At 37.1% G+C, this 22464-nt stretch overlaps 1 protein-coding gene across 1 annotated transcript in view; it reads right to left on the bottom strand.

The window, feature by feature from the left end:
- Positions 1–3782: 3782 nt before the first annotated feature.
- CEP162 (centrosomal protein 162) overlaps positions 3783–22464 on the bottom strand; it is a 100230-nt gene continuing 81548 nt past the window's right edge. The window contains exons 26-27 of the mRNA XM_032409340.1: positions 18219–18353; positions 3783–5272 (exon numbers count right to left, since the gene is read on the bottom strand). Of these exons, the coding sequence (XP_032265231.1) occupies positions 5063–5272; positions 18219–18353 (345 nt within the window). The 3' untranslated portion in view covers positions 3783–5062. The remainder of the gene's footprint in view (positions 5273–18218; positions 18354–22464) is intronic.

The raw sequence follows: 22464 nt of genomic DNA, 5'->3' as shown, positions 1-22464 counted from the left end.
TAATCAGGCATTGGATGCAGACTGTATGTTTGGTTTAGAGAAGAATGTGATCATGAAAACCTGGTGTGGTGAACAAAGGACATGGTGGGGGGCGAGATGGTCAAATGGAAAGGAGAACATAAGCCAAGGTATTAGCATAGATGGCATGGTTAGATTAGGAGATGGGTTTGAATGAGAGGAGTGTGGTAGGCAGAATCATGCTCTCTGCTAACCTCCCCCCAGGGTAACCTGTGAAAATGTCCTGTACATGCCAAAGGGACTTTTGTTGTTAAGGATCTGGAAATGGAGAGATGGGAAGAGCATCTTGGATTGTCCAGGTGGGACCAATCTAATCATATGGGCCCTTAAAAAGCGGAGAACGTCTCCCAGCTGTTTTGAGTCAGAGGCACGGAAGAATGCTCAGAGAGATGGAAGGTCGCTATGAGGATGAAGGGAGGGGTCAAAGCTTAGGAATAGAGGTGGAAAAGGAGAAGGAAAGGCTGGAAAAAGCAAAGAAACATTTTCTCCCAGTCTCCAGAAGGAATGCTGCCCTGCTGATACCTTGATTTTAGCCCAGTGAGAACTGTGTTGGAGCTCTGATCTACAGAATGGTTAAGATGATCAATCTGTGCTGTTTTAAGCCATTGAATTTGTGGTAATTTGTTCCAGCAGAAATAGGAAACTGGCATAGGGAGTATTTGTGTAAGAGAGTAGAGGTCTGGAATGGAGTGTGAAGAGGAAGGCCAGGTCAGACTGAATAGTGCCTTGACGGCTTAGGGTAAGGATTCTAACATTTACACCTAAAAAACAGCTGGGAGAAGTGGGAAGCTGGTATGCATCAAGCAGAGCTTTAGGAAGAACTACCTAGCAATGTTGTTTTGCAGGCTATTTGGAGTGAGGAGAGCATTGGGGGAGAGGCATCAATTAAACTTAACTCTATGAGAAAAGTAAGGAGTAAAATGGTGACCGGGCTTCAGTGGTGGTGGATATGGGAATGGAAAAGGGACAGGTAGATACAAATATTATTTTTGAAGAGATTGGCTACAGGATTGATGACCACATGCTGAGGAGAGTTCGTCGATGTGGATTAAATGTTTGTCCCCTCAAAATGCGTATGCTGAAACCCAACCCCTCAGTGTGATGGTACTAGGAGGTGGGGCCTTTCAGAGGTAATTGGGATTAGATCAGGTGGTAAGGGCGGCGCCATCATGAATGAGATTAGAGCCCTTATAAAAGTCCCAGGAGAGCTTGCTCCTCTGTTTTCTACTGTGTGAGGATATAAGCAGACCTCTTCAGGCCAGGAAGCAAACCGTCAGCACCCACCTTGATCTTGGACTTCCCAGCCTCCAGAACTGTGAGAAATGAATGTTTGTTGTTTAAACCACCCAATCTATGGTAATTTGTTAACGCATCCCAAATTGACGACAGTTGAGAATGCGTCAAAGTTTAGAACTTTCTGGATGAATGTGGAAACGCAGGGGAACGGGCAGCAGGTTTCAGGAAGAAAAATGAGCTGGTTTCAGGCATGTTGACTTCTTTGAGAACAGTGGGTAATTCCGGCAGGAACTGGGAATAGGGGCCGGCACTCAAGAGAGAAAAGGTAGAGGCGCAGGCCCTGCGTTATCCTGTCGGGAGTGGTAGAGTGTAGATCTAGTCTCTGGGTCTTGGAGGGAAGAGACGGTTGTATTTGAAGGTGAAGGTCAAGGGACAAAAGAAGGCAATTAATGTATTGATACTATGTATAAGGGATTCTGCTGCTGTGAAGGCTCTGATCCCAAGCTGGGGAATGAGCACCTGCTGGCTCTTACTGGGGCTCCTTGCATGTGGCCCTGATAGTGAGCTTAACAGGTAAGACATGGACATGCAAATGTGTGATTATTTACACTTACTGGCAGGAGCTGGGGTGACTTAAAACCACCCCCCCAAATATGCTTCTTTCTACTCAGTCTTTTCCAATAAGCAGGCTCAATTTAACCCTTTTACAAATATTCTTTCCCTCGTGACTTCACTTTTGCCTACCTCACAAAGTCTTCTCCAAAATCCTTTCCAGACCTTTCTCCAAGGACTTAAACACAGACCATGTGCAGTCTACTATCCTCTGTCCCCTGCATCAAGATTTTCTAATTGTCATATCAGTACCCTGAGGTGGGGACCACTGGCAGGCCACCATTAAGGGTTCAAGTGCAGGGAAGGTTTAATGGGAGTTGCTCCACTGGGTCAGACTCCTGCTGTGTTCTCGCCTCTTCACTTTTGTGCTCCAGGGCTGTTTACCTGGTACAATTACCTTTTTTTTTTTTTTTTTTTGTCTGCTTCTCCCCAAAGTCTAGTCCATTTCTCTTGTTCCTCAATTACTAATGATTCATTTTGTTCTGATGAAACTCAGTGCTTCCCTTCCCCTCCTAGAGAACTGACACTGCCCTTCAAACATTCCTCATAACAATTCTACAAAGCAAGTGTGGGTGGGAAAAATGTTTCCTCCTATGTGTATTATTTATGTGTTGTGATTGAAGCTTTCAGCAAACCTGGAGACAAATGGACCTACTATGGTTTAGACTTTAGGGGCATAAATAGACTAATTAGGGCTGGACAGGTGCTGAGAAAGAATCCATGTGCTTTTCATTTTAGACTTTTCTACAGAAACTGGAAAGGAAGGCTCTAATTCATGGGTTCGAATACCAAAATAGAATTAGAGTCACTTGGGAGGTTTGGAAAATTTTCAGACTTCACTCTTCTCACCTTTCATTGCTAAGGAGTTACTCAAAGCAGGATAGCATGAATAGCTATGTAACTATAAAGTATCTATCTTATTCTGAGATTAACTCTGTTACATCATGTACCTGTGGATCTGACCTAATTAGAGTCCTTAGTAGTATAGGTAGAAAAGTGTTTTCAACTTCTTGGCATTTAGTCACAAATTTAGGATATTTGTAATATGGAATGGGACCCTAATACTTAAAGTCTGGATTTCCCAAGGTTGGTGGGTTGACCCTAGTTATAACATGCTATGGGCTCAAAGTAATCGAATCAGAACTCTGCACAAAAGCAGTGGTCTCAGCAGCAAGGCCTATATCCTGATAAAGTTTCTGCCCTATGGATGCAGGTACCTTATGACATTGTGAGGGGGATGGAATTGGTAGGAAGGGACTGATAATTTTTGGAGCTTAATTCTTCATAAAAGCCTTCCTATTCAAGGGCGCCTGGGTGGCTCAGTTGGTTAAGCATCTGCCTTCGGCTCAGGTCATGATCTCAGGGTTCTGTGCTCAGCAGGATGTCTGCTTCTCTCTCTCCCTCTGCCCCTCCCCCCAGCTCGTGTGCACGCTCTCTAATAAATAAAATCTTAAAAAAAAAAGTGCCTTCCTATTCAAGATAGCCTAAGTGCTGTCTATCTTCTATGTTCTCATCCTAGACCTTTTGGACAATGACTAAGGAATGGAGTATGGTTCTTGAGGTTTATAGTTGTAACTAATAATTCTGATAGTACTTAGGGATCTTTAATCTGAAAACAGAATTGAACACCTGCCATGTGCACAGCTTATTCCAAAAGAGAAACAGAATCCTCATCAAAATAGGATGTACTTTTTTCTGATAGTAATATTTGATGTTTGCACTTCTTATGTTTCAGAATCAACCATGTTTGTGCTTGGAATGAATGGCTAATGGACAGAGTCAAAAGGGAGGGAGGGGTGTAGCTATAAATTAATAGGTTTGCAGATAAAAACTACACAAAAGTACACTCAATTAATAACCAAAATAGTTTATGTTATAACTTAAAATAAAATTCTTTCACATAAAAAATAGCTACCTTTAATTAATGCTTGTTCTACCCTCTTAAAGGACATAAAAAATGTTGAACATTAAGACATTAATTGAATTACTTAATTTCCACATTTTACATTTGCTACCCATAATTTCACCAGGATCTATTTCACCTTTTACAAAGTATTTCACTCTTTATTATTATTTCAGAATTGCACTTAGTGGCATATGGTCATTGAGCACTTGGAATGTGGCTAGTCCAAACGGAGTTGTGCTGTAAACGTAAAACACACCAGATTTTGGAGACTATGGAAAAAAATGTAAAAACTCGTTTTATACTGCTATTTTAGATATATTAGATAATATAAATTAACAAATTAATTTCATTTCCTTCTTTTTAAATGCGGCTATAATAGGAAACTGAAAATAACCTGTGCCTCATATTCTACTCCTATAGGACAGCACAGGGCAGGAACACTTGAAAATAAGGTGGCTACAGCTTGAATTTACCAGTATTTTATATACGATCTGCTTTTGGAAATGGGCATTGTAAAAAACAATCTGGCTACTTTTATGCATGCTTTTAATTTTTTCTAATGAACATACATTACTTTTTAAATAAAGATGTTATATTCTGTTTATAATCTAAGACTTTCAAAAAAGGACTAGTATTTAAGACCTGGAGCATAAAAGATTAAAACAATGAAGAAATCGAATTCCCCTGTTACATGTGAACTTCTGTCAGGTGCAAACATGAGGCAGCCAGAGGTAGAAGTAGAAATCTGGGAGAATGCAGAGTGTTCACTGTCTGCTGTACAAAGTTATCATTCTTGTCAATTATTGTGGAAGCTCTACTACTCTGGTGACTTGCTGCGTCTGTCCAAACCACTGTGCTCACGTTCTTCTCCATGTTTCCATGAGAAAAAGGAGCTGTTTTTCTGGCACCAAGGATTCAGAATACACAGTTAGTCAAAAATGGTACAGTTAGTCAAAAATGGTAGAGTATGAGCAATTTTTTTCTTTCCACATCTAGACTAGAAGTTAAGACCTTTTCCAACTAATCTCACTCGTTCTAATCATCGGACACGAAGGGACTTGTCCATAAATTACTTAACATGTGACTGCTTAATGATTTTCAGTAAAATACAGTATAATATTTTTCCTTACTGGTTTAGGGCAATTTATTTTGAAATGTTGCTTTTGTATTGTTTGCTTCCTGGCCACACACTGGAACACTTGTTTTCAAAAGCCTTCTTCTGACAGTGGCACAATCCCATACACCCTCCATTTTCAGGGCTTTCCGTGAGGTCCTGGGAAATCCCAGTTTCTAGTAATACTGTGGCGCATTCACTTCATCTGCAAAAGCAACCGGCACAACCACCCCCTGCCGGTGCAGCTCTCGAAGAACATCTAATATGGAGTCTAATTCTGTGCGGAACTTGTCCAACTCACGATTCTTCAACTGTGCGAGTCTTTTCCATTTCTCAATTTCTTTGTTTTGCTCAGTTTCTACTACTTGGTGTGTTTGCTGTATTATCTGAGGAAAAAAAAATTCACATTACCGTTACAGTTCACAGTGGGGGTGAAGACTTAACAATCTCAAAGAACTCAAGTGGGACAATGCTGACTGTAGAGGGGAGGGAGCAGGAGGGGGAGCCTTACCTAATGGGATCCATTGTGTCAATCAACAGGCTGGTGGGTGAAATGGGTAAGAAGTGGGAACTCTAAATCTGATAGGGAGTTAAGAAGCTTTAGTCTTTTTTTCTTTTCTTACTCAAAACTTAAAAAAAAAAAAAGTAGCATTTAAAGCATCAGAAATTTCTAATACCTTAGTATGAATCCAACCCCCCCCCATCTCCCGCAAAAATGTTGTTCCTCTTAAGAATAGCACTTGAGGTTCAATCAAAACAGTTCTAATATACAACACATGTCATTAATGCACATTATAACAGTAGAAACGATAAAGAACAGGCATTTTACATATGTTAACTCATTTAATCCTGCCAACACGAGGAGGTGAATTCTATATATTTATCCCCATTTACCAGGTAGTTTCTGGAAATGGGGGCACAGATAAGCAAAAAATAGTTTGCCCAAGATTCACACAACTGGTTAGAGGCAGAGTCAGGGTTTATACCCCAGCAGTCTGGCCTCAGAGTCCCTGCTCTTAACTACCACCCTAGACCGTCTTGCTCATGTGGATGAATTTTTTCAACTCTGAAATGGGTACCCTGTCCAGTAACTTATAATACAGTTCTTATAATTTCAAAATGTCTTACCATAAGGGAATCATTAGTCAAGTATTACAAACCACAAAAAGCTGGACATATAAAAACAACTAGCTAGGGGCACCTGGGCGGCTCAGTTGGTTAAGCAACTGCCTTTGGCTCAGGTCATGATCCTGGAGTCCCTGGATCAAGTCCCGCATAGGGCTCCTTGCTTGGCAGGGAGTCTGCTTCTCCCTCTGACCCTCCCCCCTCTCATGTGCTCTTTCTCTCATTCTCTCTCTCTCAAATAAATAAATAAAATCTTAAAAAAAAAAATAAGAAAAAATAAAAACAACTAGCTAGGGCAACAAAAACAATGTTTCTAATTATTAAATATGTTGGACCTCTGTAATATAATTTTTATCTATAATTCTGTCTGGCTATAGAATAACTTCATACCTCTAAAATAAAAGCATTGGAAAAATACTGTGTAAATAGATACTTGAGTTAAGGGAAACACAAAATGCGGTATGAACTTTCAATTCTAAGCTTTAAAATACTTTGAAAATTTTGGATGTCTATTGAAATTTGGCATTTAACCAATTTTTTCCAGATATAGTGATATAATTGACATATAACACTGTAAGTTTAAGGTACACAATGCATACACTGTGAAATGATTAACACAATAAAGTTAACATCCATCATTTCACAGTTTTAAAATTTTTTCCTTATGATGAAACTTAAGATTTACTTTCTTAGTAACTTTCAAATATACAATAGACAGACCAATGGAACAATTTAGAGCCCAGAAATAAACCCATGTCTTTATTATGTTAAGGTATTCCTCCCTTCCTCCCTTCTTTCCTTCTTTCTTTCTCTCTCTCTCTCTCCCTCTCTCTCTCTAAGATTTTATTTATTTGACAGAGACACAGCGAGGGAGGGAACACAAGCAGGGGGAGTGGGAGAGGGAAAAGCAGGCTCCCCGCAGAGCAGGGAGCCCAATGCGGGGCTTGATCCCAGCACCCTGGGATCATGACCTGAGCCAAAGGCAGACACTTAACGGTTGAGCCACCCAGGTGCCCCAAGGTATTCCTTCTTTCCCTAATTTGTTGAGGTAGGTAGGTTTGTTTTTTTAAAATCATGAATAGATACTGAATTTTGTCAAAGGCTCTTTCTGCATCTATTTAGATGATCAGAGGATTTGTATTTTTCATTCAATTAATGTGATGCATCACATTTATTGACTTGCATATGTTGAACCATCCTTACATCCCAGGGATGACTCCCACTAGATCATAGTGTTTGGTCCTTTTAATGTGCTGTGGAATTTGGCTTAATATTTTTTTGAAAATTTTTGCATCTTTATCAGGGATGTTGGTCTATAGTTTTTCTTTTCTTGTAGTGTCCTTATCTGGCTTTCTTATCAGGTTAATGCTGGCTTTGTGAAAATGAGCTTGGGAGTGTTTCTTCCTTTTCTACTTTTTGGAAGAGTTCCCCCTCCCCCCCCCCCCAAGACTTTATTTATTTGAGAGGGAGGGAGAGAGAGAGAGCCTGCACAAGCAGGGGGGAGAGGGAGAAACAGGTTCCCTGCTGAGCTGGGAGCCTGACATAGGGTTCGATCCCAGGACCCTGGGACCATGACCTGAGCCAAAGGCAGATGCTTAACCAACTGAGCCACCCAGTCGCCCCACTACTTTTTATGAGTTTGAGAAGGATTGGCATTAATTCTTTAAAAGTGTGGTAGAGGGATGCCTGGGTGGCTCAATCGGTTGGGCGTCTGCCTTCGGCTCAGGTCATGATCTCACGATCCTGGGATCAAGTGCTGCATAGGGCTCCTTGCTCTGTGGTGAGCCTGTTTCTCCCTCTGTCCCTCCCCCTGCTTGTGCCCTCTCTGACAAATAAATAAAATCTAAAAAAAAGTGTGGTATAATTTACCAGTAAAGTCACCTGGCCCTGGGCTTCTCTTTGTTGTGAGATTTTTGATTATGGATTCCATCGTCTTATTAGTAACTGGTCTATTCCTATTTTCTATTTCTTAATGATTCAGTCTTGGTAGGCTATATATTTTTAGCAATTTACTGATTTCTCCTAGGTTGTCCAGTTTGTTGGCATATAGTTGTACATAGTAGTCTCCTATGATCCTTTGCATTTCTCTGGTATCAGTTGTAATGTCTCCTCTTCCATTTATAATCTTAAGTCCTTATTTCTTGGTTAGGCTAAAGGTTTGTCAATTTCTTCTTTTCAAAGAATCAACTCCTAGAGTTTTGTTAATCTTTTCTATTACCTTCCTATACTCCATTTCATTTATTTTTGTTCTAATCTTTCTTTCCTTCTGCTAACTTTAGGCTTATTTTGTTTTTTCCAGTTCCTTGTGCTGGTAAGTTAGGTTGTTTATTTGAGATCTTTCTCTTGATTTCGGTACTTATCACTATAATCTTCCTTCTTAGAACTGCTTTTGCTGCTACCCATAAGTCTTGGTATGTTGTGTTTCCAATTGGCTCTAGATACTTTTTTTTTTAAGATACTTTTTAATTTCACTTTTAATTCCTAATTTGATCCATTTGTTATTTAAGGGTATGTTGTTGAATTTCTATCTATTTGTGAATTCTCCAGTTTTTTCCCTAGTGATTTCTAGTTTCCTATCATTGTGGTCAGAAAACATACTTGCTATGATTTCAATCTTAAATTTGCTAAGACTTATCTTGTGTCCTACTATATTACGTATCCTAGAAAATTTTCTTTGTGTGCCTGAGAAGAATGTATATTTTGCTGTTGTTGGAGGGACTGTACTGTGTATGTCTGTTCTATTAGGTCCATTGTGTCTATAGCATTATTTAAATCCCACGGTTTCCTTATTGATTGTTTGGATGCTCTATCCATTGATAAGAGTGACATATTAAAGTCCCCTACTATCATTGTATTGCTGTTCATTTCTCCTTTTAGTTATTGTTAGTGTTTGTTTTATATATTTAGGTGCTCTGATGTTGGGTGCATAAATATTTATAACTGATGTATCTTGATGGACTGACCCTTTTATCATTATATAATTACCTCTGTCTCTTTTGGAGATTTTTAGCTTATAATCTATTTTGTCTGATGTAACTATAGCTACTCCTGATTTCTATTTGTTATCATTTGATTGAAATAACCTTTTTCTGTCCCATCACTCAGTCTGTGCTGTTTTTAAGGCTAAAGTCTTCTTTTAGGTGGCATATTATTTGGACTATATTTCATCCATTTGGCAGTTTCTGTGGTTTGAATGGAGAATTTAATCCATTTACATTTAAAGAAACTACTGACAGATAATGAATTAATATTGCCATTTTGTTCCCTTCTGACTGTTTTGTAGATCCTATGTTCCTTGCTTCTTATATCTTGCAGTCATCTTTTGTGATGTGATGACTTTTTGTAGTGGTATGCTTTGAGTCTTTTATCATAATCTTTTCTGTAATTAGTACAGGTTTTTCCTTTGTGGTTACCATGAAGCTTACATAAAATGTGATATATTTATAACAACCTAATTTAATTTTGATAGCATACCTAAACTTTACATTTTCATTCCATGCCCCCCAAACTTTAGGTTACTGAAGTTAAAATTAATTTTTAATATTTTGTATCCAATAACAAATTAGTGTAGTTGCAGTTATTTTTAATATGTTTTTTTACCTAGAGTAAAAACTGTTTTAAACTAGAGTTGTAAATGAATTAGGAATCACCATTACAATATTAGTGAATCTGACTTTGACGACTTATTTACCAGAGTTTTTACACCGAACATTCCTGTTTTTACGACGTTAACTGGTTTCATTTTATTTCCACCTGACAAATTCCATTTAGCATTTATTTTAGTGGTTATGAACGTAATTAGCTTTTAATGTTTATTGTATATGTATTGTGTATGACATAGTGATTGATGTTTGCATAGTCTGCGAAAAGATCACATAATAGTAGTTAATATCCATTCTCATACAGTTACAAAATGTGTTTTTCTAGTAAGAACTTTCAAGATCTACTCTTTAACAGCTTTCAAATATACAATTTATTTTATTAACTATAGTCACCACGCTGTACATTACATCCTTATAACTTATTTACAACTTTACAAGTTTTTTACCTTTGTCTCCCTACATGCATTTTGCCTGCCTCTCATGCCTTGCCTCTGAAAACCACCTATCCTCTATGAGTATAGCATTTAAGAATTTTTAAAGTAACTTTTTAAAAATTTCTGATAGTTTTTTATTAGTGTATAGGAATGCAACAGATTTCTGTATATTGGTTTTGTATTCTGCAACTTTACTGAATTCATTTTTTTTTTTTATTATGTTAGTCACCATACAGTACATCATTAGTTTTTGATGTAGTGTTCCATGATTCATTGTTTGCGTATAACACCCAGTGCTCCATGCAGCACGTGCCCTCCTTAATACCCATCACCGGGCTAACCCATCCCCCCACCTCCCTCCCCTCTAAAACCCTCAGTTTGTTTCCCGGAGTCCGTAGTCTCTCATGTTTTTTGGTAAAGTCTTAGGATTTCTTGTATAAATCATGTCATTTGCAAAGAGTGACAGTTTTACTTCTTTTCCAATTTGGGGACATTTCATTTCTTGAATAATTGCTCTGATTAAGATTTCCAATACTTTTTTGAGTAAAAGTGGTGAGAGTGGGCCTCCTTTGTGATCTTAAAGGAAAAGCTTTTAGCTTTTCACCATTGAGTATGATGATAGCTGTGCGCTTCTAATATGTGGATTTTATTATGTCAAGGTACATTCCCTCTATACCCCATTTGTTGAGTTTCTATCAGGAAAAGATGTTGAATTTTGCCAAATGCTTTTTCTGCATCTATTGAGATCATTTTATGATTTTTACTCTGCATTTTGTTAATGAGGTGTATCACACTAATTTGTGGATGGGGAACCATCTTTGCATCTCTGGAATAAATGCAACTCGATGGTGTATGATACTCTTATAACATATTGCTGAATCTGACTTGGTAATATTTTGTTCATGATTTTTGCATCTATGTTCATGAGGGACACTGACCAGTGTTTTCTCGCATAGTTTTGGTTCCAGGGTAATGCTGGCCCTGCAAAGTAAGTTTGAAGAGTTCCCTCCTCTTTTATTGTTTGCAAATGTTCAAAATGGATTGGTACTGATTCTTCTTACATGTTTTTAGAATTCACCAGGAAAGCCCTCTGGTCTTGGACTTTGTTTGTCAGGATGTTTTTGATTACTAATTCAATCTCCTTACTAGTAATCAGTCTTTTTAGATTTTCTATTTCTTCATGATGCCTTTTTGGTAAATTTTATGTTCCTAGGAATTTATCCATTTCTTTAAGTTGTCCAATTTGTTGGTGTACAATTATTCATACCAGTCTCTTATGATCCTTTATATTTCTGTGGTATCAGTTGTAATGTCTCCTCTTTCATTCTGATTTCATTTATTTTAGTTTTCTCTTTTCTTGGTTAGTCTAGCTAAAGGCTTGTTAATTTTATCTTTACAAAGAACCAACTCTTAGTCTCTTTGATCTTTTTAGTCTTTATTTCATTTATTTCTGCTCTGATCTTTTTTTGAAAAAGATTTTATTTATTTGACAGAGACATGGCGAGAGAGGGAACACAAGTGGGGGGCGGGGGAGTGGGAGAGGGAGAAGCAGGCTTCCCACCGAGCAGGGAGCCTGATGCGGGGCTCGATCCCAGCACCCTGGGATCATGACCTGAGCCGAAGGCAGACGCCCAACAACTGAGCCACCCAGGCGCCCCTCTGCTCTGATCTTTGTTATTTCCTTCCTTTTGCCAACTTTGGGCTTCACTTATTCTCTTTCTAGTTCCTTGAGGTGTAAAGTTGTCTATTTGAAATCTTGTTTCTTGACATAGGCACTTAATGCTATGAACTTCTCTCTTGGGGGATGCAGCAAAAAATAGTTCTAAGTTTTGGTATATCGTATATCCATCTTCAACTGTCTCAAAATATTTTTAAATTTCTCTGTTGATTTGTTCTTTGACCTCCTGGTTGCTTAAGAGCATTTGGTTTCATTACACACACTTGTGAATTTTCCATTTTTTTTTTCTTGTAATTGATTTCTAGTTTCGTATCATTATATTTGGGGAAATTGGCCTGTTATTTCAATCTTCAATTTCTTAAGACTTGTTTCGTGGCCAATATATGATCAATCCTGGAAGATGTTCCATGTGTGCTTAAAAATGTGTATTGTTAACTTTCGGATGGAATGTTCTGTATATGTTAATTCCATCGTACCTAATGTGTTATTTCAGCCAATGTTTCCTTAAGGTTTTGTGTCTGGATGATCTATTGATGAAAGTGGGGTATTAAAGTTCCTGACTTCTGATGAGCACTGGGTGCTGTATGTAAGTGTTGAATCCCTAAACTGCACACCTGACGCTAATATTACACTGTATGTTAACTGGAATTTAAAAACTAAAAAAACAAATCCCTACTATTGTATTGCTATTTCTTCCTTTAGGTTTGTCAAAATTTGCTTTATGTATTTAAGTACTTGTATGTCACATTATATGTTCTTTTTGGATCACTCCTTTATCACTATGTAATGACCTTTGTTTCTTATTACTGTTTTATAGTCAGTTTTGTCTCATATAGTTAGCCAAGCTTTCTAGTGGTTCCCATTTGTATGAAATACCTTTTACCATTCCTTCACTTTCAGTCTGTTTCCTTACATCTGAAGTGAGTCTTCAGTAGGCAGCCTATAGATGGGCCCCCCCTTTTTTTTTCTTTCTTAAATCCATTCAGCTACTCTGTCTTTTCATAGGAGAATTTGGTCCATTTACATTTAAAGTAATTATTGATGGGTATGTATTTCCATTCTGTTAATTATTTTCTGGGTGTTTTGTAGTTCTCCTATTCCTTTCTTCTCTTGTGCTCTTCCTTTGTGATGTGATGTTTTCTTAGTGGTAGGCTTAGGCTGATTTATTTATTTTTTATTATTTTTTTAACTTCATAGTTGACATACAATATTCAGGCATACAACTAGTGATTTAATATTTATTTACATTACAAAATGCTCACCATCTGTCACCATACAAAGACATTACAGTATTATTGACTATATTCCCTTTGCTGTACTTTAAAATCTGTGACTTAGTTATTTTATAACTGGAAGTTTGTATCTCTTAATCCCCTTCACCTATTTCACCTGTTACCCCATCCCTCTCCCATCTGACAATCAGCAGTATGCTCTCTGTATTTGAGTCTGTTTTGTTTTTGGATTCCCCATGTGAGTGAAATCATACAATATGTCTTTCTCTGACTTATTTCACTCAGAATAATATGTTGTAGCAAATGGCAAGATTCCATTCTTTATTGCTGAGTAATATTGCAGTGTGTGTGTGTGTGTGTGTGTGTGTAAACACAAATACACGTGCATATGTAGCACATCTTTACCTACTCATGTACTGATGGATCCCTAGGTTGTTTCCATATCTTGGCTATTGTAAATAATGCAAGAAACATAGGGGTGTATATATATTTTTGAATATATTTTCGTTTTATTCAGGTAAATACCAGAAGTGACATTGTTGGACCATACCATATTTTTCTTAAAATTTTATTAATTTGAAAGAATGAAAGAGCAAGAGAGTGCACCGGGGGGAGGAGGCACAGACGGAGAGGCAGACTCCCCACTGAGTAGGGAGCCTGACCCTGGGGTCACAACCTGAGTTGAGGCAGATGCTTAACTGACTGAACCACCCAGATGCCCCAGTATTTCTATTTTTAAGTTTTTGAGGAACCTCCATATGGTTTTCCATAGTGGAAGGAACAACTTACATTCCCCCAACAGCACATGAGGATTGCCTTTTCTCTACATCTTCACCAACACCTGCTGTTTCTTGTATTTTTTATACTATCCATTCTAACAGGTGTGAGGTGATATCTCATTGTGGTTTTGATTTGCATTTCCCTGATGATTAGTGATGTTGAGCATCTTTTCATGTATCTGTTGGTCATCTGTATGTCTTTGTAAAAATATTCAGGTCCACTGCCCATTTTTAAATTAGATTTTTGTTGGCACTGAGTTATGAGTTTTTTATATGTTGTAGATATTAACCCTTATTGGATATATCATTTGCAAATACCTTCTCACATTCAGAAGGTTTTCCTTTTCCTTTTGTTGGTTTCCTTTGCTGTGCAAAAGCTTTTTAGTTTGATGTAGTCCAATTGTTTATTTTTGCTTCTGTTCTCCTTGTCTGAGGAGACATATGCAAAAAAAATGCCAAGACTGATTTGAAGAGTTTACTATTTTTGTAGTTTTATGGTTTCAGGTCTTACATTTAGGTCTTTAATCCATTTTGAGTTTTTTTTTTTTTTTTGTACTATTGATATTTTCATAGGGATTGCACTGAATCTGCAGACTGCTTTGGGTACTATGAATATTTGAACAATATTCTTCCAATTCATGAGTATGGTATATCTTTCCATTTATTGTCATCTTCAATTTCTTTCATCTGGGTCTTAGAATTATCAGAGTACAGGTCTTTTAACTCTTACATTAAATTTACTCCTACATATTTTATTCTTTTTGATGCAGTTATAAAGTGATTGTTTTCTTAATTTCTTTTTGCTAGTTTTTAGTATATAGAAATGCAACAGATGTCTGTATCCTGCAACTTTACTGAATTCATTTATTCTGATTTTTGGTGGAGTCTTTAGGGTTTTCAATATACAGTATCGTGCTATCTATAAAGAGCAACAGTTGTACTTCATCCTTATCAATTTGTATGCTTTTTATTTCTTTCTGATTACTGTGGCTGTGAATTCCAGTACTATCTTGAGTAAAAGCAGTGAGAGTGGACATCCTTGTGCCTGATCGTGAAAAAGCTTTCAGTTTTTCACCGTAGAGCAGCATCACGTTAGCTGTGGGTTAGTCATATATAGCCTTTATTATGTTATGTTCCCTCTATAGCCAGTATGTTGAGAATTTTTATCACGAATGTATGTTAATTTTGTCAAATGCTTTTTTGCATCTGCTGAGATCATATGATTTTTATCTTTTGTTATTGTGGTATATCATGTTGATTTGAAGATACTCAACCATCCTTGCATCCCTGGAATAAATCCCCCCATATTGTGGTGAATGATCCTTTTAATGTATTTTTGAATTCAGTTTGCTAATATTTTGTTAAGGATTTTTGCATCTATGTTCATTAGGGATAGAGTCTGTAATTTCTTCTTTTTTGTAGTGTCTTTGTCTGTTGTTGGTATCAGGGTAATATTGGCTTTGTAGAATGACTTTAAAAGCATTCCCTCCTCTTCAGTTTTTTTTTTTTTGGATAGTTTGAAGAGGATGGTATTAATTCTTCTTTACGGGTATAAAGAATTCTTCCAACATTTAAGCTATCTGGTCCTAGACTTTTCTTTGTTGGGAGTTTTTTGATTACCAATTCAATTTTGTTACTAGTAATTAGTCTGTTCAGATTTTCTAGTTCTTCCTGATTCAGTCTTGGGAGACAGTGTATTTATAGACATCCATTTCTTCTAAGTTCAATTTGTTGGCATATAACTTTTCATAGTAGTAGTCTTTTATAAACCTTTGTATTTCTGTGGTATTGGTTAATTCCTCCTCTTTCATTTTTGATTGTATTTACTGCAGTCCTCTCTTGATGAGTCTGGCTAAAGGCTTATCAATTTTGTTTATCATTCAAAGAACCAGCTCTTAGTTTCATTGATCTTTTCTATTTTTTGGTCTCTATTTCATTTATTTTTGTCTTGATCTTTATTATTTCCTTCCTTCTCCTATCTTTGAGCTTTGTTCTTCTTTTTAGTTCCTTTAGGTGTGATGTTAGATTGTTTGAGTTTTGTTTCTTTTTTTTTAAGATTTTATTTATTTGAGAGAGAGTGAGCACAAGTGGGTAGGGGGAGGGATAGAGGGAAGGGGAGAAGCAGACTCCCCACTGAGCAGGGAACCCAATTCGGGGCTTGATCTCAGGACCCGGAAATCATGACCTGAGCCAAAGGCAGACACTAACCGACTGAGCCACCCAGGTGCCCAGAGATATTTCTTGTTTCTTGAGGTAGGCCTGTATAGCTATAAAAAATTTCCCTCCTAGAACTGCTTTTGTTGTGTCCAAAAGATTCTGGAATGTTGGGGCGCCTGGGTGGCTCAGTCGTTGGGCGTCTGCCTTCGGCTCGGGTCATGATCCCCGGGTCCTGGGATGGAGCCCCACATCGGGCTCCCTGCTCAGTGGGGAGGCCTGCTTCTCCCTCTCCCACTCCCCCTGCTTGTGTTCCCTCTCTTGCTGTGTCTCTCTCTGTCAAATAAATAAAAAATAAAATCTTTAAAAAAAAAAAATTCTGGAATGTTTCCATTTTTATTTGTCTCAAGGCATTTTAAAATTTCCTCTATGATTTCTTCATTGACCTATTGATTATTTAGTAGCACCTTGGTTAGCCTCCATGTATTTGTGTTCTATTTTTTTTGTAATTGATTTGTAGTTTCATACCATTGTGGTTGGAAAAGATGCTTGCTTTGATTTTAATCTTACTAATATTCTGAAACTTATTTTGTGGTCTAATGGGATCTATCCTAAAGCTCATTCCATGTGCATTTGAAAATGTATATGCTGCTGTTATATACAGCATATTACATCCAATATCCATTAAGTATATCTGGTCTAATGTGTTGTTCAAAGCCACTGGTTTTTTAATTGATTTTCTGTCCAGATGATCTATCCGTTAATGTAAGAGAGGGTGTTAAAATCCCCTACTAATATGATATTACTGTCACTTTCTCCTTTTATATATGTTAATATTTGATTTATATGTTTAGGTGCTCCTATGTTGGTTGCATAAATATTTACCATCGTTATATCCTCTTGTTAGATTGATCCCTTAATCATTATGTAATGCCCTTGTCTCACGACCGATGTGTGTTGCTACCTTTTTAAAAGATTTCCATTTGCATGGGATATCTCTTTCCATCTCTATGTTCAATCTATATGTCTTTAGGTCTGAAGTGAATCTCTTGTAGGTAGCATACAGAGGTTTTTTTTTTTTTTCTTTTTATCCATTCAGTCACCCTATGTAAGAACGAGAAATCAATCACACTAATCTTTGTCACCCATTTTACATTTTGTAGTTCCTATAACGATAAAGAGCTAAAATTCTGATATGATTAAACAGCTAGGGTTTCTCTGTGGGATTCAGGTCAACCATAAACCTTTGCACTTCTGTGGTATTTTTGTTTTCAAAGTATATATACGTTTACACTGTTACAGACTGAATTTTTTCTGTGTCCCCACAACCCCCCTTTCATACGTAGAAGCCCTAACTCACAGTATGGCTGTATTTGGGGTAAGGAACTAATTAAGGTTAAATGAGGTCATAAGGGTGGGGTCCTGATCAGACTGGATTAGTGTCCTTATAAGAAAAGACATCAGCGAGCTCTTTATCTCTTTGCCCTCCCTCACCCCAAGGCACACGTGCTGAGGAAAGGCCTCTGCAAGCCAGGAACAGCATGCTCACCAGAATGAATCAGCTGGTAAAAAAAAATTTTTATTTTTTCAAGCAACTCAGTTTGGCAGCTCAAGCAGACCAATATACTGTTCAAGCAAAGCTAAATATCAGCAGAAAGGTTAATGCCTAAAAACATCATGCCCTCACTTCTGCCATTTTTAATTTCTATTAATTTATCTGTTTGTAGTTAAGTAGAGTAATTGTGATATTACTAGTGCTGGGCATATGTTTTAAATGATTACTTTTTAATATAATTCTACTTCTTACAAACATTTATGAAATGAATATGGAATATGGCTTCCAAAGACTCATTCCCAGGATAAAATGCCTAACATTTTAGGCAACCATCAATAATTAAGAACATGAGGAGCACCTGGGTGGCTCAGTTGGTTAAGCATCCAACTCTTGGTTTGGACTCAGGTCATGATCTCAGGGTCATGATCAAGCCATGCATCAGGCTCCATGCTCAGCTTGGAACCTGCTTGAGATTCTTTCCCCTTCTCCCACTCCCTCTCCCTCTGCTCCTTCCCCTGCTGTGTTCTCTCTAAAATAAAATCTTAAAAAAAAGATACAAGTTGTTTCTCTATTATTCCAGAGATAAGACCAATCTTTAAATTTCAAATACATGAAGTCTTATATGCTCTTAAAAGCTGTATTTTTATTCTTAATATCAATACACAATGAAATACTTTAGGAAGTGTTGGCTAGGGATGGCCAACCTACAGCAAACTGGAGGTACTTAAAAGTGAAGAGCTATACAAATATGTAAATATAATTTACTACTTTACCTGTTGAAGTTCCTGCTCTCTTTGCTGATGTCTCATTTCCATCTGTTTAATTTTCTTTTCTAAGCCCATGAAATGTCTCATCTCTGGTGTATGGTTTTCTCTGGCTTCTCTTAGTTCTTCTAGGAGTTTTGTAATCTAAAATTGAGATACGAAATAAATGAAAAACTGGTAAGAAAAATAAATTTTTTACCAGGTAGTTTTAAGAATATTTACTATATTTTCTTTGTATAAAATTTCTCTACAGAAGAGGCTTCTGGTTAATAAGAAAAATATCTTGAGTTGTTAGAATTAATAGTTTGCATTCCCTATGTTCAGGAAGAAAAGCCTCATCCTAGCTCTGAAATGACCTCATAATCCAAAAGGTTCCAGATCACTGGATCACCTCCTCCCATGTACGCCAGGCTGATTACAGCATTCAAAATGAAGGTAGGCACTGTCTTTGGTATATTTAGCTTTGCTAACAAAGTATCAATGTATTTAACAAGGCTGATTACTTTTAGGGTTATAGAGTACATTTAAAGCACCCTACACAGTATAGCACCCAACACACAGAAGAGTTCAACCTCTTTCTGAGAAAATATACTGAATTCTTCCTGTCCTGGCTGTTGTCTTAGGTCCTGCGGATACAGACATGGAAGACACAGTCCATACTCATGGAGGTTACAGTCTAGTGTGGTACCTTCCTTTTCATACTATGGTCAACAGAGAAAATGGTAATATTTTCATGGTACCCATTAGTAAAACAGAGGGGATCTGAGAGATCTCTCTATTGGGCTTGGTGAAACAAATGTATTTTCTTTATACCACATAATTATAATAATTTTCTAATTGTTAGTAGCAAAAGGCAAAATAATAAGCAAGTGAAAATGGCTAAAATGAACAAATTCAATCATGTTTCCCATGGAACACTCAGTACCTAATAAAAACACTGATAACACTACAAGAAAACCCAAAACACAACCCCTACCCCCCCACCGCCAAACCCCATACAATTCCGAATTCGTTTCTAAAATGTGAAAATACAAGCAAATTAAATCAGGAGCAAATCTAAATAAATCTAAATATTTAAATGTGGGACATCCCTGATGATATCATCAGTGACCAAAGAAATTTGCGGACTTTAATTGGGATGATTGGCACTGTCATACACATAATGGTTAAATATCACTTCAACACATAAACTTTTTAATGACTGAAAATTTTGAGTTTGTAATGAGACAACATTTCCAGTCATCACTATCTTATGATCCACAGGGAACCCATTCCTGTACACCAGCTGGAAGTTCTGGTCTAGTGAACGAAGTAGTCAAGTGAATGAGAATTCTAATAAGTAAAAAATCTCCCAATAGGACCAGATGACTTCATAAGTGAATTTTTCCCAAACATTTGAAGAATTAATGCCAATCCTTCTCAAATTCTTCCAAAATACAGAATAGGCGGGAACACTTCCAAATTCATTTAATAAGGCCAGCATTACCCTAATAACAAAGCCAGATAAAGGGACTATCAGGGTTGCCTGGCTGGCCCAGTCAGTAGAACATGCGATTCTTGACCTCAGGGTCGTGAGTTTGAGTCCCACATTGGGTGTAGAGATTACTTAAAAATCTTTAAAAAAAACTTTTTTTCTTTTTTTAAGACCCTATCAGACAACTATAGGCCACTATCTCTGATGAATATGAGTGGAAATTCTCTCAATAAAATACTAGCAGTTTGAATTCAGCAGTACATTAACAATATCCTTCACCATGATCTAGTGGAATTTATCTCTGGGATGCAAGATGGTTCAACATATGAAAATCAGTGTAATAGATCACAAAGAATGAAGAAAAAAATCATATTACCATCTCAATAGATGCAGAAAAAGCATTTGATAAAATTTAACATCTGTTCATGATAAAAACTCTTAAATTAGGTGTGGAAGGAATGTACTTCAAATGATGATAATATATCATAAGCCCACACTGAATTCCTGATTCAATGGTGAAAGCTTGAAAGGTTTACTAAGACCATGAACAAGACAAGGGTGCTTACCCTCACCACTCCTATTCATTATAGTACTGGAAGCCCTAGCCAGAGCAATCAGGCAAGAAAAAGAAATAAAGGGCATCAGAATAGGAAAGAATTAAAACTGTCTCTATTTGCAAGTGACATGATTTTATATAGAGAAAATTATAAAAATTCCACCAAAAAAACTGTTAGATCTAATCAATGAAGTCAGTAAAGTTGCAGGATACAAAATTAAAGATCAGTAGTGTTTTTGTACACTAGTAATGAATTCTCTGAAAAAAATACCATTTAAAAAGCATCATAGGGGCGCCTGGGTGGCTCAGTCGTTAAGCGTCTGCCTTCGGCTCAGGTCATGGTCCCAGGGTCCTGGGATCGAGCCCCACATTGGGCTCCCTGCTCAGCGGGAAGCCTGCTTCTCTCTCTCCCACTCCCCCTGATTGTGTTCCCTCTCTCGCTGTGTCTCTATCAAATAAATAAATAAAATCTTTAAAAAAAAAAAAAATAAAAAGCATCATAAATAAAATTCTTAAAAATGAACATAAACAAGAAGGTGAAAGATTTCTATACCAAAATCTACAAGACCACTGATAATGGAAGTTGAAGTAGATACAAAATAAAGTATTAATTCTTATAATCCATATTCCTGGATATGGATTATAAGAATTAATACTGTTAAAATGTCCATACTACCCAAGGCCATCAATAGATTTAATGCAATCCCTATCAAGATTCCCACAGCATTTTTTACAGTAATAGAGAAAATAATCCTAAAATTTATATGGACCACAAAAGACCCCGAATAGTCAGTGCAATATTGAGAAAGAGAGTGGGATGTATCCTACTTCTTGATTTCAAGTTGTATTATAAAGCTGTAGTAATCAAAAGAGTATGGTACTGGCACAAAAACAGACACACAGTTATATTTGACAAGAGAGCCAAAAATACTCAGTGGAAAAAAGACAGTCTCTTCAATTAATGGTGTTGGGAAAATTGAATATTCACATGTAAAAGAATGAAACTAGATCCCTATCTTATACCACTCATAAAAATTAACCTTAAATGGATTAAAGACTTAAATGTAAGACCTGAACCCAGAAAACTTCTAGAAAAAGCAGAAAAGCTCCTTGACATGGGTCTTGGCAACAATTTTTTGGATATGACACCAAAAGCACAAGCAACAAAATAAAAAATAAACAAGTTGGGACTGTATTAAATTGTAAAGCTTCTGTACAGAAAAATCAACAAAATGAAAATCTATGGAATGGAAAAAAATATCTGCACACTATATATTTGATAAGGGGTTAATATACAAAATATATAAAGAATTTATAGGGGCACCTGGGTGACTCAGTCGGTTAAGCATCTGCCCTCAGCTCAGGTTATGATCCTGGAGCCCCGGGTTGAGCCCTGAGTTGGGCTCCCTGCTCAGTGGGGAGTCTCCTTCTCAAATAAATAAAAAAGTTACATAACTCAATAGCAAAAAAACCCCAAATAATCCAATTAAAAAATGGGCAAAGGACCCAAATAGACATTTTTCCAAAGATACATAAATAACCAATAGGTACATGAAAAAATGTTCAGCATCACTAATCTTTAAGGAAATGCAAATCAAAACTGCAGTATCATCTCACACCTGTTAGAATGGTTAGCATCAAAAAGAGAGCAAATGCTGGTCAGGATGTGGAGAAAAGGGAACCCATGTATGTTGTTGCTGGGGTTGTAAACTGGTACAGCCACTATGAAAATGAGTATGGGGGGCTCCTAAAAAATTAAAAACTGAATGACCATACGATCCAGCGATTCCACATCTGGGTATTTACCTGAAGACAGCTATGTTGAAAAGATATTTGCACCCCCATGCTCATAGCAGCATTGTTTAGAATAGCCAAGACATGGAAGGAACTCGAGTGTCCACTGATGGGTGAATGGATAAAGATGTGATATATATTCAGCCACAAAAAAGGAGGAAATCATGTCATTGTGATAACATGGTTGAACCCTGACAGTATTATACTAGGTGAAATAAGTCAGAGAAAGACAGATATGATATGATCTCACTTATATGTGGAATCTTAAAAAAAAAAAAAAAAAAAAAAAACCCCCCAAACTCCTAGAGATGAGATTTGTGGTTAGCAGAGGTGGAGAGGAAAGGGTGGGAAAAAGGGGAATTGGATGAAGTGATCAAAAAGGAACAAACTTCCAGTTATAACTATACTAGGGATTCAATGTACAGCATGAT

Source organism: Phoca vitulina, unplaced genomic scaffold, assembly GCF_004348235.1.
Source record: "Phoca vitulina isolate PV1807 unplaced genomic scaffold, GSC_HSeal_1.0 scaffold11, whole genome shotgun sequence".
In the NCBI taxonomy this organism is placed as follows: domain Eukaryota; kingdom Metazoa; phylum Chordata; class Mammalia; order Carnivora; family Phocidae; genus Phoca; species Phoca vitulina.
This window is presented reverse-complemented; position numbering and strand designations above follow the sequence as displayed.